Source organism: Fundulus heteroclitus, chromosome 21 (genome assembly GCF_011125445.2).
Source record: "Fundulus heteroclitus isolate FHET01 chromosome 21, MU-UCD_Fhet_4.1, whole genome shotgun sequence".
NCBI lineage: Eukaryota > Metazoa > Chordata > Actinopteri > Cyprinodontiformes > Fundulidae > Fundulus > Fundulus heteroclitus.
This window is the reverse complement of record NC_046381.1, coordinates 692,229-711,718: the sequence shown is the minus strand read 5'-3', so window position 1 is coordinate 711,718 and position 19,490 is coordinate 692,229. Positions and strand designations below refer to the sequence as shown.

The 19,490-nt window shown below is 38.6% G+C and overlaps 1 protein-coding gene across 1 annotated transcript in view; it reads right to left on the bottom strand.

Moving 5' to 3' along the window:
• The window catches only part of drosha (drosha ribonuclease III), a 210,356-nt gene extending 194,211 nt beyond the window's left edge, over nt 1–16,145 (bottom strand). Inside the window, exons 1-6 of the mRNA XM_036125221.1 lie at nt 15,982–16,145; nt 14,074–14,914; nt 13,930–13,998; nt 9,672–9,942; nt 5,435–5,576; nt 1,051–1,211 (exon numbers count right to left, since the gene is read on the bottom strand). Coding sequence (XP_035981114.1) covers nt 1,051–1,211; nt 5,435–5,576; nt 9,672–9,942; nt 13,930–13,998; nt 14,074–14,912 — 1,482 coding nt within the window. The 5' untranslated portion in view covers nt 14,913–14,914; nt 15,982–16,145. The remainder of the gene's footprint in view (nt 1–1,050; nt 1,212–5,434; nt 5,577–9,671; nt 9,943–13,929; nt 13,999–14,073; nt 14,915–15,981) is intronic.
• Between the last annotated feature and the right edge of the window lie 3,345 nt (nt 16,146–19,490).

Here is a 19,490-nt window from a genome sequence, read left to right as displayed (position 1 = left end):
GAAGGAAAGAAGGTAGGAAGGAAGGAAAGCAGGGAGCAAGGAAGGAAAGCAGGGAGCAAGGAAGGAAAGAAGGTAGGAAGGAAAGAAGGAAGGAAGGAAGGAAGGAAGGAAGGAAGGAAGGAAGGAAGGAAGGAAGGAAGGAAGGAAGGAAGGAAGGAAGGAAGGAAGGAAAGCAGGGAGCAAGGAAGGAAAGAAGGTAGGAAGGAAGGAAAGCAGGGAGCAAGGAAGGAAAGAAGGTAGGAAGGAAGGAAAGCAGGGAGCAAGGAAGGAAAGAAGGTAGGAAGGAAGGAAAGCAGGTAGCAAGGAAGGAAGTCAGGAATGAAGGAAGTCAGGAATGAAGGAAGGCAAGAAGGAAAGAAGGAATGAAGGAAGACAGGAATGAAGAAAGGCAAGAAGGAAAGAAGGAATAAAGGAAGACAGGAATGAAGAAAGGCAAGAAGGAAAGAAGGAATGAAGGAAGGCAAGAAGGAATGAAGAAAGGCAAGAAGGAAAGAAGGAATGAAGAAAGGCAAGAAGGAAAGCAGGGAGGAAGGAAGAAAGGGAGGCCGGAAGGAAGGAAAGAAGGAAAGGAGAAAGGAAAGCAAGGAGAAGAGAAGAGAGAAAGGAACGAATGAAGAGAGAAAGGAAGGAAGAAAGGAAGGAAGGAAAGCAGGGAGCAAGGAAGGACAGCAGGGACCAAGAAAGGAAAGAAGGTAGGAAGGAAGGAAAGAAGGTAGGAAGGAAGGAAGCAAAGCAGGTAGCAGGGAAGGAAGAGGCAGGCAGGAAGGGAGGGGATTGATGATTTAGAAAGTAAAAATGTTCTAAGGAAGGAAAAAAGGAGGGAGGAAGGAGACTAAAAAGGGAGGTTGGCGAAACAGGAAGAATAACGGATTTGTTTCATAAATTTTTTCCAGACTTCTCCACACCTGTAAAACCCAATTCCAGACTTTTCCAGGCTGGTAGGAACCCTGCATCTGGTGACCTTCAGCCATTGGCCGCCACTGTCAGACGCTCTGATAAGCTCCGCCCACTCCAGACCATTCACAGCCTGTGCTGCTGCGCGGCGCTCACCTGGCCGGGGTCGTTGTACCACAGCTCCTCGTGCAGCCGGTCAGGATGCGCCTTCTTCCGCTTGATCTCGGCGATGACGTCGAAGACCTCCGAGTCGGAGCTGCTGGAGCAGCTGCTGCCGTCGGCGTCGGACTCGCACTCCGAGTCGCTGCTGCTGTCGTCTGAGCGGGACAGAGGGCAGCGGCGTGTTCAGTCATCAGAGCAGGTCGAGGTTGCAGCCAATTCACATTTACCTGCTAGGGCTGAGTCAGTTTGGAAAAATAATCTAATAGCGATTCTTTTTATCTTAATATTGCGATTTAATGCCATTATAATTTTTTCAGTTTAATTTATCATTTCTTTTTAAACATATAAACTTGTGCAGCACTTTGTGACCCTGGTCTGTGAAAAGTGCTATAGAAATAAAGTTTACTTACTACTTACTTACTATATACAAACAACAAATCAATTATTCGCTGTGCAGATCAGGTGCTAAAAGAGCCGCTGCGTCTCAACTCAGAAGTTATTGCGTTCTGACTACGATTTATTTCAACCAAAATTGTGATTTAATTCTGACTTTTCTCTGCATTAACCTCAAACAACAAAAATGGCCTCTAGATAAAGATAATTGTAAACAAGGACTATTTAAAACAAGAACTTTTAATGCTTTTATTAATCAGAATATTAATAAAGAGAACAGCTTTGAATTGATTTGGACATCAACCCTTGTTGAACAAACCAAGTCTATGTATTAAAAACTGATTGGCCAGAACTTAATGCTATGGTGAGATTCCTGAAAGTTTCTAGTAAAAATCTATGATTATATAAACTCTAAAACAACTAGTAAAATTTAATTATCTCACTGCTGCAGCTCTCTTCCCTTCCATGTGGAGTAAAACCACTTTATACACATTACTGACACCTAAAGGACGTTTCTGATCCACTAATTGTTACATAGCCAAAAATTGCAGACCTCTACAATTTGGAATTTTTTTTTAAATTGTGATCATTTTGCAAATGCGATTAATTTTGCAGCCCCATTACCTGCTGCCACGACGGGACTTGCTCCTTAAATGTTCGTCTTTAGCGTAAGCGGCTCTACTTTCCACCAGGAACGCAGACTCAGTTCAATCTGCAGCGACTTTTCATTAACAAAATAATTAAAAGTAAAGCGGCGCCAAACTAAGGGTTATAATTGCTATTCAGCGTAACAGTGTTGTAGCTCTCAGCTAAAGCTGCATCCTCAACTATTATCAGCGTTTTAACACCAATACTTTATTATTACATAATCAGAGCCCAGAGCCCCTTATTTAGGAAACAACGGGGGTTTATACACTGCAAAAAGGAATTAAAAGTCAAGTTTTCTTGAAATTAGTGCATTTATCCTTGATTTGAGCAGGTAAATAGATTTTTGCACTTAATATAGGAACAACTCATCTCCATCATCTCATTTTCAGTGCAGTACATGTAATTATCTTATTTTAAAGGTTAAAATACTCATTCCATTGGCAGATAAGATTATTTACCTGCTCAAATCTGACACAAATACACACATTATAAGAAAAATTTACATACTTTTTGTTATCTTTTTGCAGTGTATTTCTGTAGTATAAAGCTGAAGCCAAGTGATGCAGAATTATTTTTACTGCTTTAAGTTACAACTAAATTAAATAACTAAAGAGACGTTTCCTGGTTGTTTATTTAATGCATATCTTCCCAACTTTGGTTGTTTTCCCATGATTACATTTTTTTTTATTTTTTTTTGCCATTTTGGGTTGATTTTGTTATTCCTTTAAGTTTAATTTTTTCCCAATATATTTATTCTCTTTTTATATCTTTTCTGTTTTTCATGTGAAATCAGTTCACCCAGATTTTTAGTTTACGTTTTTTTTTTTAGTAATTAAAGATTTGTTTTGTCTAGCATAAGCAGAAAAAGAAGCTGCAGCAGATTTTTTTAATAGATTTTTATTAAATACTTAATGGAAGAAAGCTTGAGAATATTTATTAGATACTGATAATGGCAGGTGATATAACATAACATATAATAAGAACTAGAATTAGTGTTTAAATATCCGTCTGTCCAGTCTGACGTCTCGCTTTCCTTCAAGAGTCTCATTGAGACGAAATCTAAGACAATTAAATCTGACCTGAGTAGTTCGGTGCAATCAGGAGCTGTTAGATTTTATTTTTCCTTTCTTTAGTTACCGTCTAACCAGCTGCTTCTACATCGCCTAAGTTACTGAGATCCATAAATATAGTGGACATCTATAACCTGTTTAGTTTAAGAAATGCTAGTTTACATCATTTACATGGTTTTATACAACTACAACAGGCAAAAATGGAACTAAAATTAAGAGAAATTTTCCTGAATGAGTGTATTTGCCTTTAATTTAAGTAGTTAATCAGATTATCTGCGTATGGAAAGAGTATTTCTACCTCTAAAACAAGATAATTAGATAGACTTTACATTTAAAACGTGCCTTAAAACCCACTATTACTCTTTGCCATTAGCGAGACTTAGTTTTAATTTTTATTTGGTTTTATTGTTTCTTTTAAGCTTTTTCATGCATTATCTTTTAATTTTTTTTTAATAATACATTTTTTTTAAATGGATGTGTTTTAGCTTGTAGCAATGTACAGTATTTGTTTCAGCTAATTTTACACTGCAAAAACTGAGCTAAAATAAGTCAAATTTTCTTGAAATTAGTGCATTTGTCCTTAATTTGAGCAGCTAAATAAGATTATCTGCCAAAGGAGTGAGTATTTTACCCCTAAACTAAGATAATCAGATATACTCCACCTGAAATAAGATGGTAAAGATGAGTTGTTCCTATTTTAAGTGCAAAAAATCTCATTCCATTGGCAAACCGTCTTATTTACCTGCTCAAATCAAGGACAGATACACTAATTTCAAGAAAATTTGACTTATTATTAGTTTAGTTTTTGCAGTGAAAGTGCATTATAAATAAAGATGGGATGGTTTACTGCACTTGAAATTAAAAAGATGGAGATGAGTTGTTTCTATTTTAAAAGGGCAAAAATCTTTTTCCATCATTTAAACTTATATCAACGACAAACACTCATTCCAAGAAAATTTTACTTGCTTTTAATCCCCTTTTTGCATCTAAGTTTTGGGCTATAATCTACCATATTTATAAATGCTGCGCATTTGCTCATTAATATGTGCTACACTGGTTTAAATAAACAAATCTGACTCCGAATATCCTTAATCCAAAATCTTTGAAGGAGGTTTTTTGGTTTCCAAGCGGACTGGACCGAGCCCACAGTGTTATTAAAGACGCATCAAAGCTCAGTAAAATCTGGACAGAATATATAACCCCGTAGATTAGAACGGGGCTCTGGCTCAGGTTTGGAGCACCACGGCTCTACTGTACCGTGCAGCATTCACAGTTTAAACCACTAATTTTAATTTTCTTAAAATTAGTGTATTTTTCCTTGATTGGAGCATGCAAATAAGATGATTTGCCAATGGAATAAGATTTTTGCACTTAAAATAGGAACAACTCATCTCCATCGTCTTTTTTCAAGTGCAGGATGTCTAATTATTTCATTTTAGGGGTCAAAATACTTATTCCATTGGTAACTAATCTTATTTACCTGCACAAATCAAGGACAAATACACTAAGTTATTTTTGGTTCCGTTTTTGCAGTGTACTCTCAGTGAATCTCCTGCATCCACAGGACGTGCAGCTTTCCTTCAAATCATCTCAAAGTTAGGAGCAGACGCAGTTCTGCTCGTTTCTTTTAAACCTGGGGATTAAAAGGCTCCTTTAACCCGTCATAAATAACACCGCAGACGTGTAAAAATGCACTTGCACGCATGGTTTGATATAGGGCTGGGCGATATGGATTAAAAAAATAAATCTCCGATTTTATCATACCAAATCCGATTAATCGATTTTTTTCCTCCTTTTTGTTTCATAAAAAGCAATTATTTTAAAACCTTGCTTTTTATGCATTTAAGCATTTTTGCAGGGAGTTGACCTGAATTCAAAGAGCAACTAAAAACAAGCTGTGAAACATGTAAAACAAGATGGCAGCCGTGCCATTATAAACAATGAAAATATAACAAAACATTTGCTGCTAGTGGTATTACACATTGAGCTAAGAACAGGCTTCACTGCACTTGTGAACTTCAAACTAAGTTAAAAAAAAAGTAAATAAGTAAATGAAGTACCTCGTATTATGGTAAAAAAAAAAGTTTCTACTTAACAATATTTTGACAATACATTTGTCTAAACATATATTCAGCATCACATGCTGTTCTCTTCATGGAAACCCAATGAGTGTATTGGCAAAATAAAATCCAGATTTTCCAAAAATGAAATCTTAAAGAATTGTAAATTTGAATTAATCGATTAAATCGATTTATCGCGCTACACACCTGGATCCTCGTCCAGTTTGGTCTTGGGCGGCTCCCATTTGGGTCGAGCGGCTTTGGCCCGCTCCTGCCTGCCCCCCAGCTCGTCCTGGAAGCGCTGGTACAGGTTGCGCAGCTTGCTGGTGCCCACGACCGTGGAGTCGCCCTGAAACAGAGGAGGGAGACGCTTCGTTTTTAACGTAGGCTGACAGCTACTGGTGTAATTAATGCACTGCATTAAAAAGATACACAACCATGTTTTTGACTCCATTCTGACCATGAGCCGGAATAAACCTCTCCTGTTTAGCTTCAGCTAGGATTACAAAGTAGGGCTGAAGGATTTTGGAAAATAATCTAATTGCGATTTTTTTTTTTTATATATATATATTGCGATTTAATGCGATTTTTTTTCCCAGTTTAATTTATCATGTCTTTTTAAACATATACAAACAATAAATCAACTTGTTTCCTCGCTGTGCAGATTAGTTGCTAAAAGACCCACAGCATCTAAACTCAGAGCAGAAATGAATGCGTTCTGCCTACGAATATATTTCAACCAAAATTGCAATTTTGACTTTTCTCTGCATTAACCATAAGCAACAAAAATGGCCTCTAAATAAAGATGTTTGTAAACAAGGACTATTTAAAACAAGAACTTTTAATGTTTTTATTAATCAGAATATTATTCAACACAACAGCTTTTAACTGATTTGGACATCAATCCTTGTTGAACATAAAGTGCAACCAGTCTATGTATTAAACTGATTGACCAGAACTTAATGCTACGTATGATTATATACACTCTAAAACAAGTAATAAATTAGATTATCTCACTGCTGCAACTGTCTTCCGTTCCATGTGGAGGTAAACCCACTTTAAACATTTTACCAACACCTAATGGACGTGTGTGATTCACTAATTGTTACATAGCCAAAAATTGCAGACTCTGCGATTTGGAAATTGCGTTTTTTTAAATCGTGATTATATTGAAAATGCGATTAATTGTTCAGCCCTATTACAAAGTGGATTTTATTTGCTATATGGCAAAATAAGGCTCTTTAAAATTTAGAAGTTTACAAGCGTCTTTGAAATGTTTGGCAGAGCCCGGGTGATGATTAGGTCTGCGTATCATCTAGGATGAGCCCATTTGATACGATTCTCGACACGTAGTTCAGCTTGATTCGATTTGACTCCAATATCGATATTTATTACTTTCAAATTAATACCCAAAGTCATTTAATCAACAACACTGAGCCTGGTTCTGCTGGAGGTTTTTCCTTCCCGTTAAAGGGGAGTTTTCCTCTCCACTGTCACCTCATGCTTGCTCAGTATGAGGGATTGCTGCAAAGCCATGGACAATGCAGACGACTCTCCCTGTGGCTCTACGGTTCTCCAGGAGTGAATGCTGCTTGTCGGGACTTTGAAGCAATCAACTGGTTCCCTTTTATAGGAAATTTTTGACCAATCTGTATAATATGATTGATTTTGACTTGAAATGACATGTTTCATTAATTGGCGCTATATAAATAAAACTGAAAATATAATTCTGAAAAGGATTCTGGGTAATCTTCAAAATGTACTGCAAAAAGAGAATTAAAAATAATAAGAATTTTCTTGAAATTAATGTATTTGCCCTTGATTTGAGCAGGTAAATAAGATTATCTGCCAATAGAATGAGTATTTTGACCCCTAAAATAAGATAATTAGATACACTGCACTTGAAATAAGATGATGGAGATGACTTGTTCCTATTTTAAGTGCATAAATCTTATCCCATTGGCAGATCATCTTATTTACCAGCTCAAATCAAGGATAAATGCACTCATTTACAAACATTTTTTCGTTATTTTCAGTTCTGTTTTTGCAGTGTGGTTGCAGGAAAAAAAGCCAGACACTCGTTCTTATATGCTTCCCCTTAAAGATAAACCATTATCACTGCAAAAATGTATCTAAAAATAAGTAAAATGTTCTTAAAGTTAGTGTATTTATCCTTGATTTGAGTAGGTAAAATGGATTATCTGCCAATGGAATGAGTATTATGACCCCTAAAATAAGATAATTAGATATACTGCACTTGAAATAAGATGATGGAGATGAGTTGTTCCTATTTTAAGTGCAAAAATCTTATTCCATTGGCAAATAATCTTATTTACCTGCTCAAATCAAGGAAAAATACACAAATTTCAAGAAACTCTGTCTTATTTTTAGTTGTACTTTTGCAGTGTGACAGCTTTGATGCATTAAACTGATTTTTTTACCCATTTTGTTGGGATTGTGGGGCTTGAAGATGTTTGCTGCCACAGAAAAACGTGGAGATCCACTGCTTTAAAGCGTCAGAAATGATGTTGGACTTACAACAGGAGGAGAAGAGTCTAAATTTAACGTCACACAAGGAGAAGGAAGCTTGCATGTCTCCTCACGCTGTGTTTGTGACTATCCGGTTTCAGGCACACGTAGTTTCTAATTTCCAGGCCCCGGCTGGAGAAGCTCAGACATCAGCGCCAGACCACTGAAGTCAATTAAATGTGATTTCTGCCTCCAACTCCCGCTGGGTCGTTTCATCCAGCTAATGTGCGTCGGCACACACAAAAAGACGATTTATGCTCTTAACGCACCTTTCTGTGTCCCATTTACAGGAACGTCGCAGCGTAGAGTGACAGAGCGGGCCGTGTCTGAGTGGCTTAATGCGCCCGCTTCATTAGATATTAGCTTTCTAGAGTCTGGAGAAGCTCGTGAATGCAGTCACTCTGAGGGGCCAATCAAATAATCCCCCATCATCAGGACAAACCGAGCCTTAAAAACGTGACAAAGATTCTTCTGAAATCTCATTTTTGAGAAGCGTGAAAAGCTTAATATCGTCCCCTAAAAGGGAAAAAAAAGGTTAGAGAAGCATATCAAATTATCCTGCTTTTAGTCCCGTAAAGTGGAGCCGGTTAACCTTCGGTCTCGGTGCCAAAGTCGCCCCACCACCTTTGTGTTTTACCCGATAATAAACGTCCTCACTGTCCTGGCTGGGAAAAGCAGAGAGACACCGGCCATAAATCAGTTTACTTCGACATTTACGGCCGCCACCGGCTTCCTGAGCATCGCTGTAATTCGCCGCAGCTTTCAGAGACTTCTGCTAAAAGGTCAGAGTGTCGGAGAAACAAAGCCTCTGCACTGCAAAAAAGAACTAGAAATAAGGAAAATATTCTTTAAAGGCATACTATGCAACATTTTTCAGTTAATTAATGTGTTCCATGCCGTTTTGGATGATTAAATGAGTCATTTCAGGTCGAACAAAGGTTTTCTCGGCCGCCCTGGTGGTCTGTGGGGGAAATACCGCACTTGCAAGAGCAAGAGCTTACGGCCCGCACTCACAGAAGTCTCGCTTTATGGTGAGAACTCCATGTGTTTTTGCTCTGCCATTTACTATATGCACGCGCGAAAGCAACAACAAAGAACCGCGTGTTAACGTCAAATAAACATGCAAGCATATCGAGTTTTATTATTATTATTATTATTTATTTTTTTATGTTGACGAGACGCTAACGCGGCGGCCGCGGCTGCAGCCGCGGCTTGGCGAGGCGGTGGCGGTAGCGTCTCGCCAACATAAAAAAAATAAATAAATAATAATAATAATAATAATAATAATAATAATAATAAAAAAACTGGCGAGGCGGCGGCGGCTTGGCACCGCCTCGCCAAGATAGCGCTGCAGGAAGCTTGATGTTCATACTTTCACTGTGTTAGTCATTGTTTGTACTGCCGTTTTTTCCACTTTTCGTTGCTTTCGCCTGTCTGCTAAGTTTAAAACAACCAAAGCGCCTGGCTTGATGGAGAAACCAGAACAGCTGAGCATCTTTATGACAGTGCACTTTTACTTTCACCCTCTGGGGGGAGCCTCGCTAGAAAATCAACCCCGGTTGCATAGTATACCTTTAAAATGAATGTGTTTGTCCTTGATTTGAGCAGGTAAATAAGATGATTTGCCAATGGAATAAGATGTTTGCACTTAAAATAGGAACAATTCATCTTCATCATCTTATTTCAACTGCAGGATGTCTAATTATCTAATTTTAGGGGTCAAAATACTCATTCTATTGGCAGATAATATTATTTACCTGCTCAAATCAAGGATAAATACACTAATTTTAAGAACATTTTACTTATTTTTAAATCCGTTTTTGCAGTGTGAGGAGGCCTTCGGCGAGCAGGAGGTGATCTGAGGCGTCAGCGGGACACCTGACGGACCCGTGTGCGTTCACCGTGAGGAGCGTACCACTTGGTCCATGGGGTCGTTGGAGTAGTAGCTCTCGGCGTGAGTGCAGCGGATCCATGCGGGCTTCAGCAGCTGCTGCTCCTCCTCCTCCTTCTCCTCCTCGGCCTTCTCCCTCTCCCGCTGGCGCTCCCGCTCGGCGAACGCCTCGTCGGAGTCTCGGCTCCGGAGCGAGGAGTAGCTTCGCTCCCTGCTCGGCCCCGAGGAGCTCTCCGACCTGCGCTCCTTCTCCTCCTCCCAGCGGCAGCGCTTCCTGTCTCGGCTCGCCGAGCGGCTGCACGTCACAAAGTGAAAAAAATTAAAAAACTAAAAAGCCGAAGAGGAATTGCACAAAGAAATGCAAAGTTTTCTCGTTCAGAGAAAATAAAATTGTTTAAACAACACACTGCAAAAACTGATCTAAAAATAAGTAAAATTTTCTTGAAATTTGTGTATTTATCCTTGATTTAGGCAGGTAAATAAGATGATTTGCCAATAGAATGAGATTTTTGCACTTAAAATAGGAACAACTCATCTCCATAGTCTTATTTAGAGGGCAGAATCTCTAAATATCTTATTTTAGGGGTCAAAATACTCATTCCATTGGCAGATAATCTTATTTACCTGCTCAAATCAAGGACAAATACACTAATTTCAAGAAAATTTGACTTATTTTTAGTTCTGTTTTTGCAGTGCAGGTTAATCCCTCTCTGTTCTTTCTGTTGTCCTTCAAACTCGTCATAGTTTCTAACTTTTAAAATCCTCTGGATCAGTAGTTCTCTCAGCTTTTTTACTCCTTTTCAGTTCAGTGCCTTTAACTCAGCAAAACGGCGTAATAAGACCACGACCGCCTTTCCCATCCAAGCTTACACTGCAAAAATGGATCTAAAAACAAGTAAAATGTTCTTAAAGTTAGTCTATTTGTCCTTGATTTGAGCCAGTAAATAAGATTATCTGCCAATGGAATGAGTATCTTTACCCCTAAAATAAGATAATTAGACATCCTGCACTTCATATAAGATGATGGAGATGAGTTGTTCCTATTTTAAGTGGAAAAATCTTATTCCATTGGCAAATTATATTATTTACCTGCTCAAATCAAGGACAAATACACTAATTTTAAGAAAATGTTACTTATTTTTAGTTCTGTTTTTGCAGTGTAAATTTATTAACACAGAACCAAACCATGATGCTACCACCCCTGCGCTTTTCTAATAGGATAAGGTTACTATTGTGGGAACCAGGAAAACTAAATAACTTGTAAACTAAATATTTTTCAGAATATGATCAATCCATGACTACAACCTTTATATTCCACCGATGGAATAAGTTTATTATCCTGGCAAACAGTGTTCTGCAAGGAAAAGAAAGACGTTGCATGATTTTTAGTCTGTTAAATCTATCTTTTGGTCGGTGGTCAGGATAAAAACTTTGGTTCTTAAATCTGTAACAAAACTAAATCAGGAACACATCAGACGTTCCTTTTCCGATAAGTTTTATACTTTAAGGAGCTTGGGTTATCTTAGGCTATGTACCTTCGATAGAGACACATCACCGTGAATGTAAATAAGACATTATCTGCCCATTCCTATTTCTTTTTGTATTTTTATTCTTATTTTCTCTTTTTCTTTGATCCACTGTATATATGAAGATTCATTGTATATAACTGATGCACCGTTCCTACTTTTGCACCTTCTCTTATGAGCCGATGTGGCAAGTGAATTTCTACAATGTGAGATCAATAAATCTTATCTTATCTTTCCTCACTCCAATTTCTCCTACTACTCTCCAATATTGCATCATTTATAATTAGGCCATGGTCTGGGTGAATGCTCAATTCTGATTGGCTGCAGGGTGTCCGTTAAAATGTGCAACAGGAAACCTAAAAAAAACAAGAAAAAAAAAAGTCTAATTGCTCTAAATTATTGCACTGGCTCAAACGTTAGCTGGTAACGGTAATAGACACTTGATGCTGGTTACCTTGGCAAAAAGTCACACAAGAGATATTAAATAGTTCTCTAAGCTGCTTCTAGTGAAAAACTTATTAAAATAATAACAATTGATTTAATTGTTATTTATTTCGTAAGTGACAATGAAATAAGCGGGAAAATGCCATTCGGGTGCCTATTATCATAAATAAATGGACTTTGTGGATGCAACCACGTCTCTGCATGGTCCATTCTGATAATGGCAAAGCAAATTTATTTATGTAGCACTTTTCAGCAACAAGACGATTAAAGTGCTGTGCTAATGGACACCTAGTCGGGCATTGTCCCTTACATATTGCTGCCATTAACTTTGAATTCTCTTCATGTTTTTCTGTAAAAATGGAAGTTTAACGTAATGAATGCACAAGAACACAGCATTTATGTTTTATAGAAAGTACTCCTGGTGCATTGCTGCTGTTTGAGTCGCATTGTGTTTCTGGAGACAACCCCTAGCGGAGCTATTGCTGCCATTTCCTCTGTGTAATCTCTCCTCCTGTTTTTTCCCTCTACAGGAAGCACTCCTGATGTGCTTTTTATAAGGCTTATTGTGTCTACTCCCTTTAAATATAGAGGATTTAGCATTTTTCTTTTATTTTTTTTATTTTTAAAACTAAATCAGGAACACATCAGACGTTCCTATTCCATGATTTTTATAATTAAAGGAGCTTGGGTTATCCTAAGCTATGTAGTTTCGCTACAGACACATTTTCTCACTCTGGTAATTTCTCCTACTACTCTCCGATATTGCATCATTTGTAATTATGCCACGGTCAAGGTGAATGCTTGATTCTGATTGGCTGCAGGTTGTCTGTTAAAATGTGCCTCAGGACACCTAGAAAATAAAAAAGTTCCAGTTAAATTGCCTGATTGTTCTAAATTATTGCGCTGGCTCAAACGTATCTCATGTCCCGGGGTTCTTTGTTCAGCTTAATTTCTTTATATACAGACAGGTTGCGATCTTACAACAGAACACGCTGGGTACAACACAATTTATTCATCTTTCAATAACCACACGCTTTACATTCTATTTCATTTCATAGTAAATACGACCACATCTGTCTGAGGACTTTAACTCAGATGCAAACTTTTGTGCATTAAAAGCTGTTTTTTTGTTTAAATCATTTCTCAAAATGAGCTAAACACAGCAAGTTTTTTCAAAGACATACAGGCCTAAATCCTGCTCTCATATTGCTAGACCAAAAAGAATTCAGTTTTCTTTTTTTTTTTTTATCAATTACGTCTAATATAATTTGCTTTTAATAAAGCAAATGTGCAAAACCCGTTTTTAACCATGGCTCTGGAGTGATTTAACATCATTTTCCTTCAGAAAATCTGAATAATTAGTTTAATTAAAATGATCATATACAAAATTCACTACATGATTTTTGGGTTATTTTACATTGTTATTACTTTTTGGCCCTCGGGAACGTTTGACTTGAGAATTTCGGCCCACACGCCAAAAAGTTTGGACACCCCTGAGTTAAGCATTAAATTGGATTGAATCTGACTCTAGGATTAGCTTGAAACTGACTTTGGGTCAACTGGGTTGTGTATAAACGGATGATTTGCTTCGTGAAGCATCCTTAGATGAACTGATTTAAGAGTTATTTTGAGTTCTTTTGCGGGGGGGTTGTGGTGTTTACATCACTGTTCCTACAGCGTAAGGCAAGTTAAATTCAAGACTTTTTAAGACTTTTTAATGCCACTTGAAATAAAAAGTTAAGACCAACTTCACGATAAACAAGATAAACCTGGATGCGACAACTTCACCCAAATGTTTATTTTAACATAAACCATTACTTTCTGGCCCAGTAGACATGTTTAAAATTTTGAAAAACATTCCATATAGGAAGAAAGCTAAAAAACACACAAATTACAGATATATTTTTGACAACTACTGAATTGAATTCACAAACTTTGTTTTGTTCCCTGCTAAGATAAACTAAAAATCAGTTTTAAAAACCGCAACTCTTTTTCGCAGCTATGGTCCGGCCGCAACAGTTTTTATTGGTTCCGCTATCGGGACGGAACCAATAATGGTTACATTGAGCCGTTTGGTAAATTTAAAAAAAATATAATTGTGTCAATTATTTTACCGTTTGGTAAGGATTACAAAAATAAAATCCTATTTATGACCTGGTAACAATTTTAAGACCTAAGAAAGATTGATTTAAGACATTTTAATGCCAATTAAGGCCTTAGTTTTATAATACAGAATTTAATGCCTTTTAAGACTTTTTAAGGATCCGCAGGAACCCTGTTACATGCAGCTCACTACGTAAAACTATGCGTACCTGCGAGGCCTCTTCCTGTATCTGTCGGGGGACTGGGACCGTCGACCGTCTCTGTGGCGGTACCTCTCCCTGTGGACAAACCCAGACAGGAGTCAGGACCCATTCGGTTGACTCATAGTGACTCAAAGAGTTCAGTCAGTGTACCTGCTTCTCTCTCTGCTCCTGTGTCTGGGCGGACTCCTCCCTCTGTCGTAGTCGGCTTTGTAGCGCCCCCCTTCTGCCCTCCCCCGCCTGTCCGGACTCCTGCCGCGGTCCTTCCTCTCTCCGCCAAACTCCATCTTGTGCCTGTCGCTGTAGCCGTAGCCCTTCTGCCGGTGGTCGTCGTGCCGGTACCCTCTCTCCGGGGACCTCCTGCTGTCCATGGGCTTGTCGTACGCGTACGGCCCCCCGTGTCTGACGCCGCGGTCTGGCTGAAAGGGGCCGGCGCCCTGAGCGTAGCCGGGGCCGAAGGGGGGAGGAGGGAAAGGAGGGTGCGGAGGGTAGTTCACGGGGTACGGAGGGTGGTAGCTCATGGACTGAGAGGTCATGGGGGGAGGCATGGAGGGGTGCGGCAGTGGGGGCGGGGGCACAGGTGGCATCATGTAGGGGTGATAGGCGCTCTGCGCCGACACCTGGGAGCCTGGAGTCGGACCGCCTGTCGAGCTGGGCAAGGGGGGAGGGGGGAAATTTGGTGGGGGTTCAGGAAAGCCCTGGCGAGGAGGGGGCTTAGGGAAAGGCGGGCGCAGCGGGCACTGATTAAGAGAACCGGGAGCCTGCGATGGCGCTGGAGGAGGGTACTGCATAAAGTCGGGGTGTGGGGGCATGAAGCCCGTACCGCCATGATAACCCGAACCAGGGGGGGTCTGTGGGTCGTAGTGGTACGGGGGAGCCGGAGGCTGCGGGGTGGGCGGCCTCAGGTTGGCGGGATGGTAGTTCTGAGGGGAGCCGTGCTGGCCGGGGGGCATCCCTCCTCTCGGACCCCCGCGATCCTGCTGGAAAGACATGACTGCGGACAGGACAAACCAAATAAACTGTGTGTTTCCAAAAAAAATAGTATTAAGATTGATTTTACACTGCAATCCCAGGAGAAATGGCAAAACAAAAACAGTGTTGCCATGATTTGCTTCAACTTTTAAAACAGCTGCATGAGTAAAGGGAAAGTTAAACTGTCTCAGTCCCGAATATATGATGAATATAAGATTTTCACTACAGCCTCACAGGGCGCAATAAAGCAGGACGTTATCCACTGTATATATATATATAAAAAGGAAAGTAAAATGAAGAATCAAGATGAAAACTAATGAAGACATCAATCCAGTTCTCTTAATGAGACATAAATGATCAACGTGGGGGAAAAAAAGAGCAGATCGCCCAAATACTGGATTGCTTTTAGAAACAAGCCTGATCGTTTTTCCTTTCACTGAACACAATCTGATCCGCTGATTTCTGAACATAACGTGGGTTATCTGCAGGGGGGTATCAGCTTCTTTCGGCCCAGGGTCTTCACCTAACCCTGGACCGGCTCTGGACTAACATACTACAAGGTTATTTTCTGTGATACAGGTGTTTGTTTGATTTTTATATTTATTTGTTGTTGTTTTTGTTTTGTTTTTTGTTTTGGAGGGGGGATTAGAGAAATAAATGTCTGGTGGAAAATGGAGGCAGGCCTAACCTTTTAAATGCTTCCACTCAGTTAAATGAGACGAGATTCATTGTGAACGGGCAACACCACGATGAAAACACCTGATCTCAGTGGCCGTAAATATGAGCGGTAGTAAAAACAAATGTCTCGCCATGTTCAGACTAACAGGCTGAACATTGCTGAACGAGGTTGATGCGTTGATGCGAGCGGCAGCGTCTGACCTGAAAGCCAAAACACCGCGTTTGCTGAAACATATCCGAAAATGTCGAATTTTAATGTCGAAGGCCAACCTAATTTAAGTTTAAGTGACGAATAATAATTTACGATTTTTTTTAATGGATAAAAATTAGCGCTAAAAGCAGTAGCTGCGTTAAACTCATGTTATCCAGCTAGCTAGGCCATCGTTTTAAAACAAATACGAAATAAATTACCTGAAATAGCCGGATTTCCTTTCGATTTGAGCGTCTTACAATCAAATCACCATCTAATGAGTTATATGAGCCAGTTAAACACCTGTTATCACGGCGCGAGGCTGTGATGCTTCGGCTAACGGTCCTAAGTCACGTTGCGTCCGTGTTTCCAGTCGGACCGCATCTGTAACACAAGGACGCTGACGGACCAATCACATTCAACGATTCGAACACGACCGAGAGCTCCGTCGCTGGTGTATGACACACTTCTGCACGTCGCAAAAATACGTCAATGCATCCGCCATATTGGGAGTGGAAAACGACCAGCTGGAAAACCGTCAAAGTGGGCCGGGAAAATGCGGTTTCAACGACATTTAATGCGCTCATTGGTTTTAATTTTACAAATGTTCTATGAAATTAATTGATAAACTAGTGATCTGTTGAATTCATTAGAGGGATGTTTTTTTAAAAGTCAATAAACTTTATTTATATAGCACCTTTAACAGGATAAAACCATTACGTGCGTCATAATAAACACCCGTAAAACAATCCATCCATCCATTTTCCAAACCGCTTATCCCTCATGGGGTCGCGGGGTTGCTGGTGCCTATCTCCAGCGTTCACTGGGCGAGAGGCGGGGTACACCCTGGACAGGTCGCCAGTCTGTCGCAGGGCAAAACAGAGAGACAAACAGGACAAACAACCATTCACACACACTCACACTAAGGACAATTTAGGGAAGCCAATTAACCTGACAGTCATGTTTTTGGACTGTGGGAGGAAGCCGGAGTACCCGGAGAGAACCCACGCATGCACAGGGAGAACATGCAAACTCCATGCAGAAAGACCCAGGGGTCCCGTAAAACAATACAAAATATAATTTTTTTTTTACAAAAAAGCAGAATGCATGTAACATAAAGGCATAAAACTAGTTAAAAGCCAATCAGAACAAATTGGTTTTCTACTGCTTAGAATTTCTTTCTCATTTTTATGTGTAATAGTATGATGACAATTTCCTTAATATTTTATTCAAAAGTCAGGCTGGGAATTATTATCATTTCACCCCAGCCAAAAGGCATTCTTTTGTAATTCATAATTTGTATTCACTATTTATTAAAAAGTAATTGCTCCACAGTTTGTCTATTCTGTGAAATGTACAGTGCCAGGGAACTTTAATGTAAAAAAAACAACAAAAAAACCCACACTATACTGTGCTGTTCTAACATTCACATTGTATAATTCAGGGCAGGCAGAGAGAGGTGTGCCTGTAATTTTAATCTTCTACTTTTTTTAAATAATTGTTGTACGTCTGCATGCACCTCTGTGTTGAAAACCCTAGAGGGCAGCAGAGGACGTGATTTACATCTGCAGGAACCAGTTTTGGGTGACATTACTATGGAAACAGTGTTTTTCTGTCCAGAATGCACAACAGCAGTGAGCAAGAATACAAACTAACACAAAACATTCTTCCTTAAGGCTAAGATTCACAGATCCTACAGAACCTTGGGAACATTTTGACCATTGTCAATTTAACCTCTTTTATTTTTGAACTTCAGCTTCATGCTGATCTCCTCTCTTGAGATGTCTTTGCTTGATTACGCAGTTTCTCGTTCTGTGGCTCAGCTTGCTTGAGTGAAGTTATTTGTTACCTGCTCCTGGTGGATGTTGTCTTTGTGAAAGGAAGACAAAGGTTAAGAAGTCATAGCCCACACAATTTGCTCGAGGAAAACATTCTTCCCGAACTACTGACCACCCAGCAAAGGGAATTAAAGTGCAGAAACATTTACTGAGGGACTGAGGGCTAGATACAGTATGAGGATGCTCAAACTCTGGACACCACTGCCCACATGTTGTTTCTACTCTTTCCAAATCTTAACTTTATGAATAAATTAAACTATTTTAATTTGCATATCATTTCTCTGCAAGGTAAAGCCTTCACGTGTTTTTTTTCTGTGCATCCTCCGACACCACCGCAGATGTAGTTTGATTTGGCACAAATAAATAAATAAAAACAGAACCTTAGGCTGCAGAATATGGCTGAACACTTAAAACGTCTTTAAAACTTGGGATGTGGCCAATTATGTTAAGCAATAATAGTTACAACCTATTATGGTTACCCAGCTTACCACTCTCTAGCACATACACACACACATTATCTATCTATCTATCTATCTATCTATCTCTCTCTCTCTCTCTCTCTCTCTCTCTCTCTCTCTCTCTCTCTCGATATATAGATAGATATATAGATATATATATATATATAGATATATATATATATATATATATATATATATATATATATATATATATATATATATACATACACACATATACATTATATATATGTATGTGTCTATATATATAGATATATATAGATATATATGTATATGTATCTATATATAGATATATATGTATATATATCTATATATATAGATATATATAGATATATATGTATATATATCTATATCTATATCTATATCTATATCTATAGATATATATGTATATATATATATATACATATATGTATATGTGTATATATATATGTATATGTGTGTATATATATATATATATATATATATATATATATATATATATATATATATATATATATATATATACACGCACACGGACCAGTTGAATAAATCAGATTATTATTAAGAACTTTTATTCAACTTTTATTTTATTCAAGTAACTCCACTTTCTATCTACCTAAATTATCTATAAATGCTCTTTTCATTAACTGTATACGCAAAATCATAATTAACATGAAATTAAAGCTCTGTTACTAGATGTTACATGATTTACATGATGTAAATTCAGTAAGGGAAATAAATGTAACAATATTCTAATTTATCCAACATGATTCAAAAATAACTATTCCAGGCGTCATGACAAAAAAAATAATAATTCAGAAGTTAAACATTTTGAATTTTACAATGCTTCACTTCTCCCCTGAGACACACTCTTTTTGAAGTTTATTCACCTACTTTGAAAAAGAGTGAATGGTCCTTCAGCAAACTTTGCATAACCCTTCGTTTTTTTTTTTTTTTTATCCCTCTAAATATTCAAGAGGGCTTTACTGTGAGTTTAATCATTCAAGTCATTCCCAGCCTCGACATTCAGCTCTCAGAAAAAATAAAGGCTGATGTTTGCAAATGAACAAGTGTCTCATAATTAACGGCCTGTAGAAATAGTTTAAAACAGTATTAGTAATGATAATCCAAGCATAGTTATTCTGTAGTTTAAAACAGTACTAGTAATAATAATCCAAGCATAGTTCAGGGTATTCTGTAGTACGATCCCTGAAACGTTTGTTCAGTATGCCCCGTCGGTGCCTTGCCCCAAGGCAGTCTTTATTCCCAAGTGGACCGTCTCTCTGAAGCAATCCACGCTGTCACTGTTAAGTGTTTATTTTCCTCTGGTTCACACGTAAGAGCCATCATATAATATTTATGCACACGACCTGAAATCCCACATTTATTATTCAAATATACGCTCCAAAGAGGGATGTACGGATATATTCACCAGAC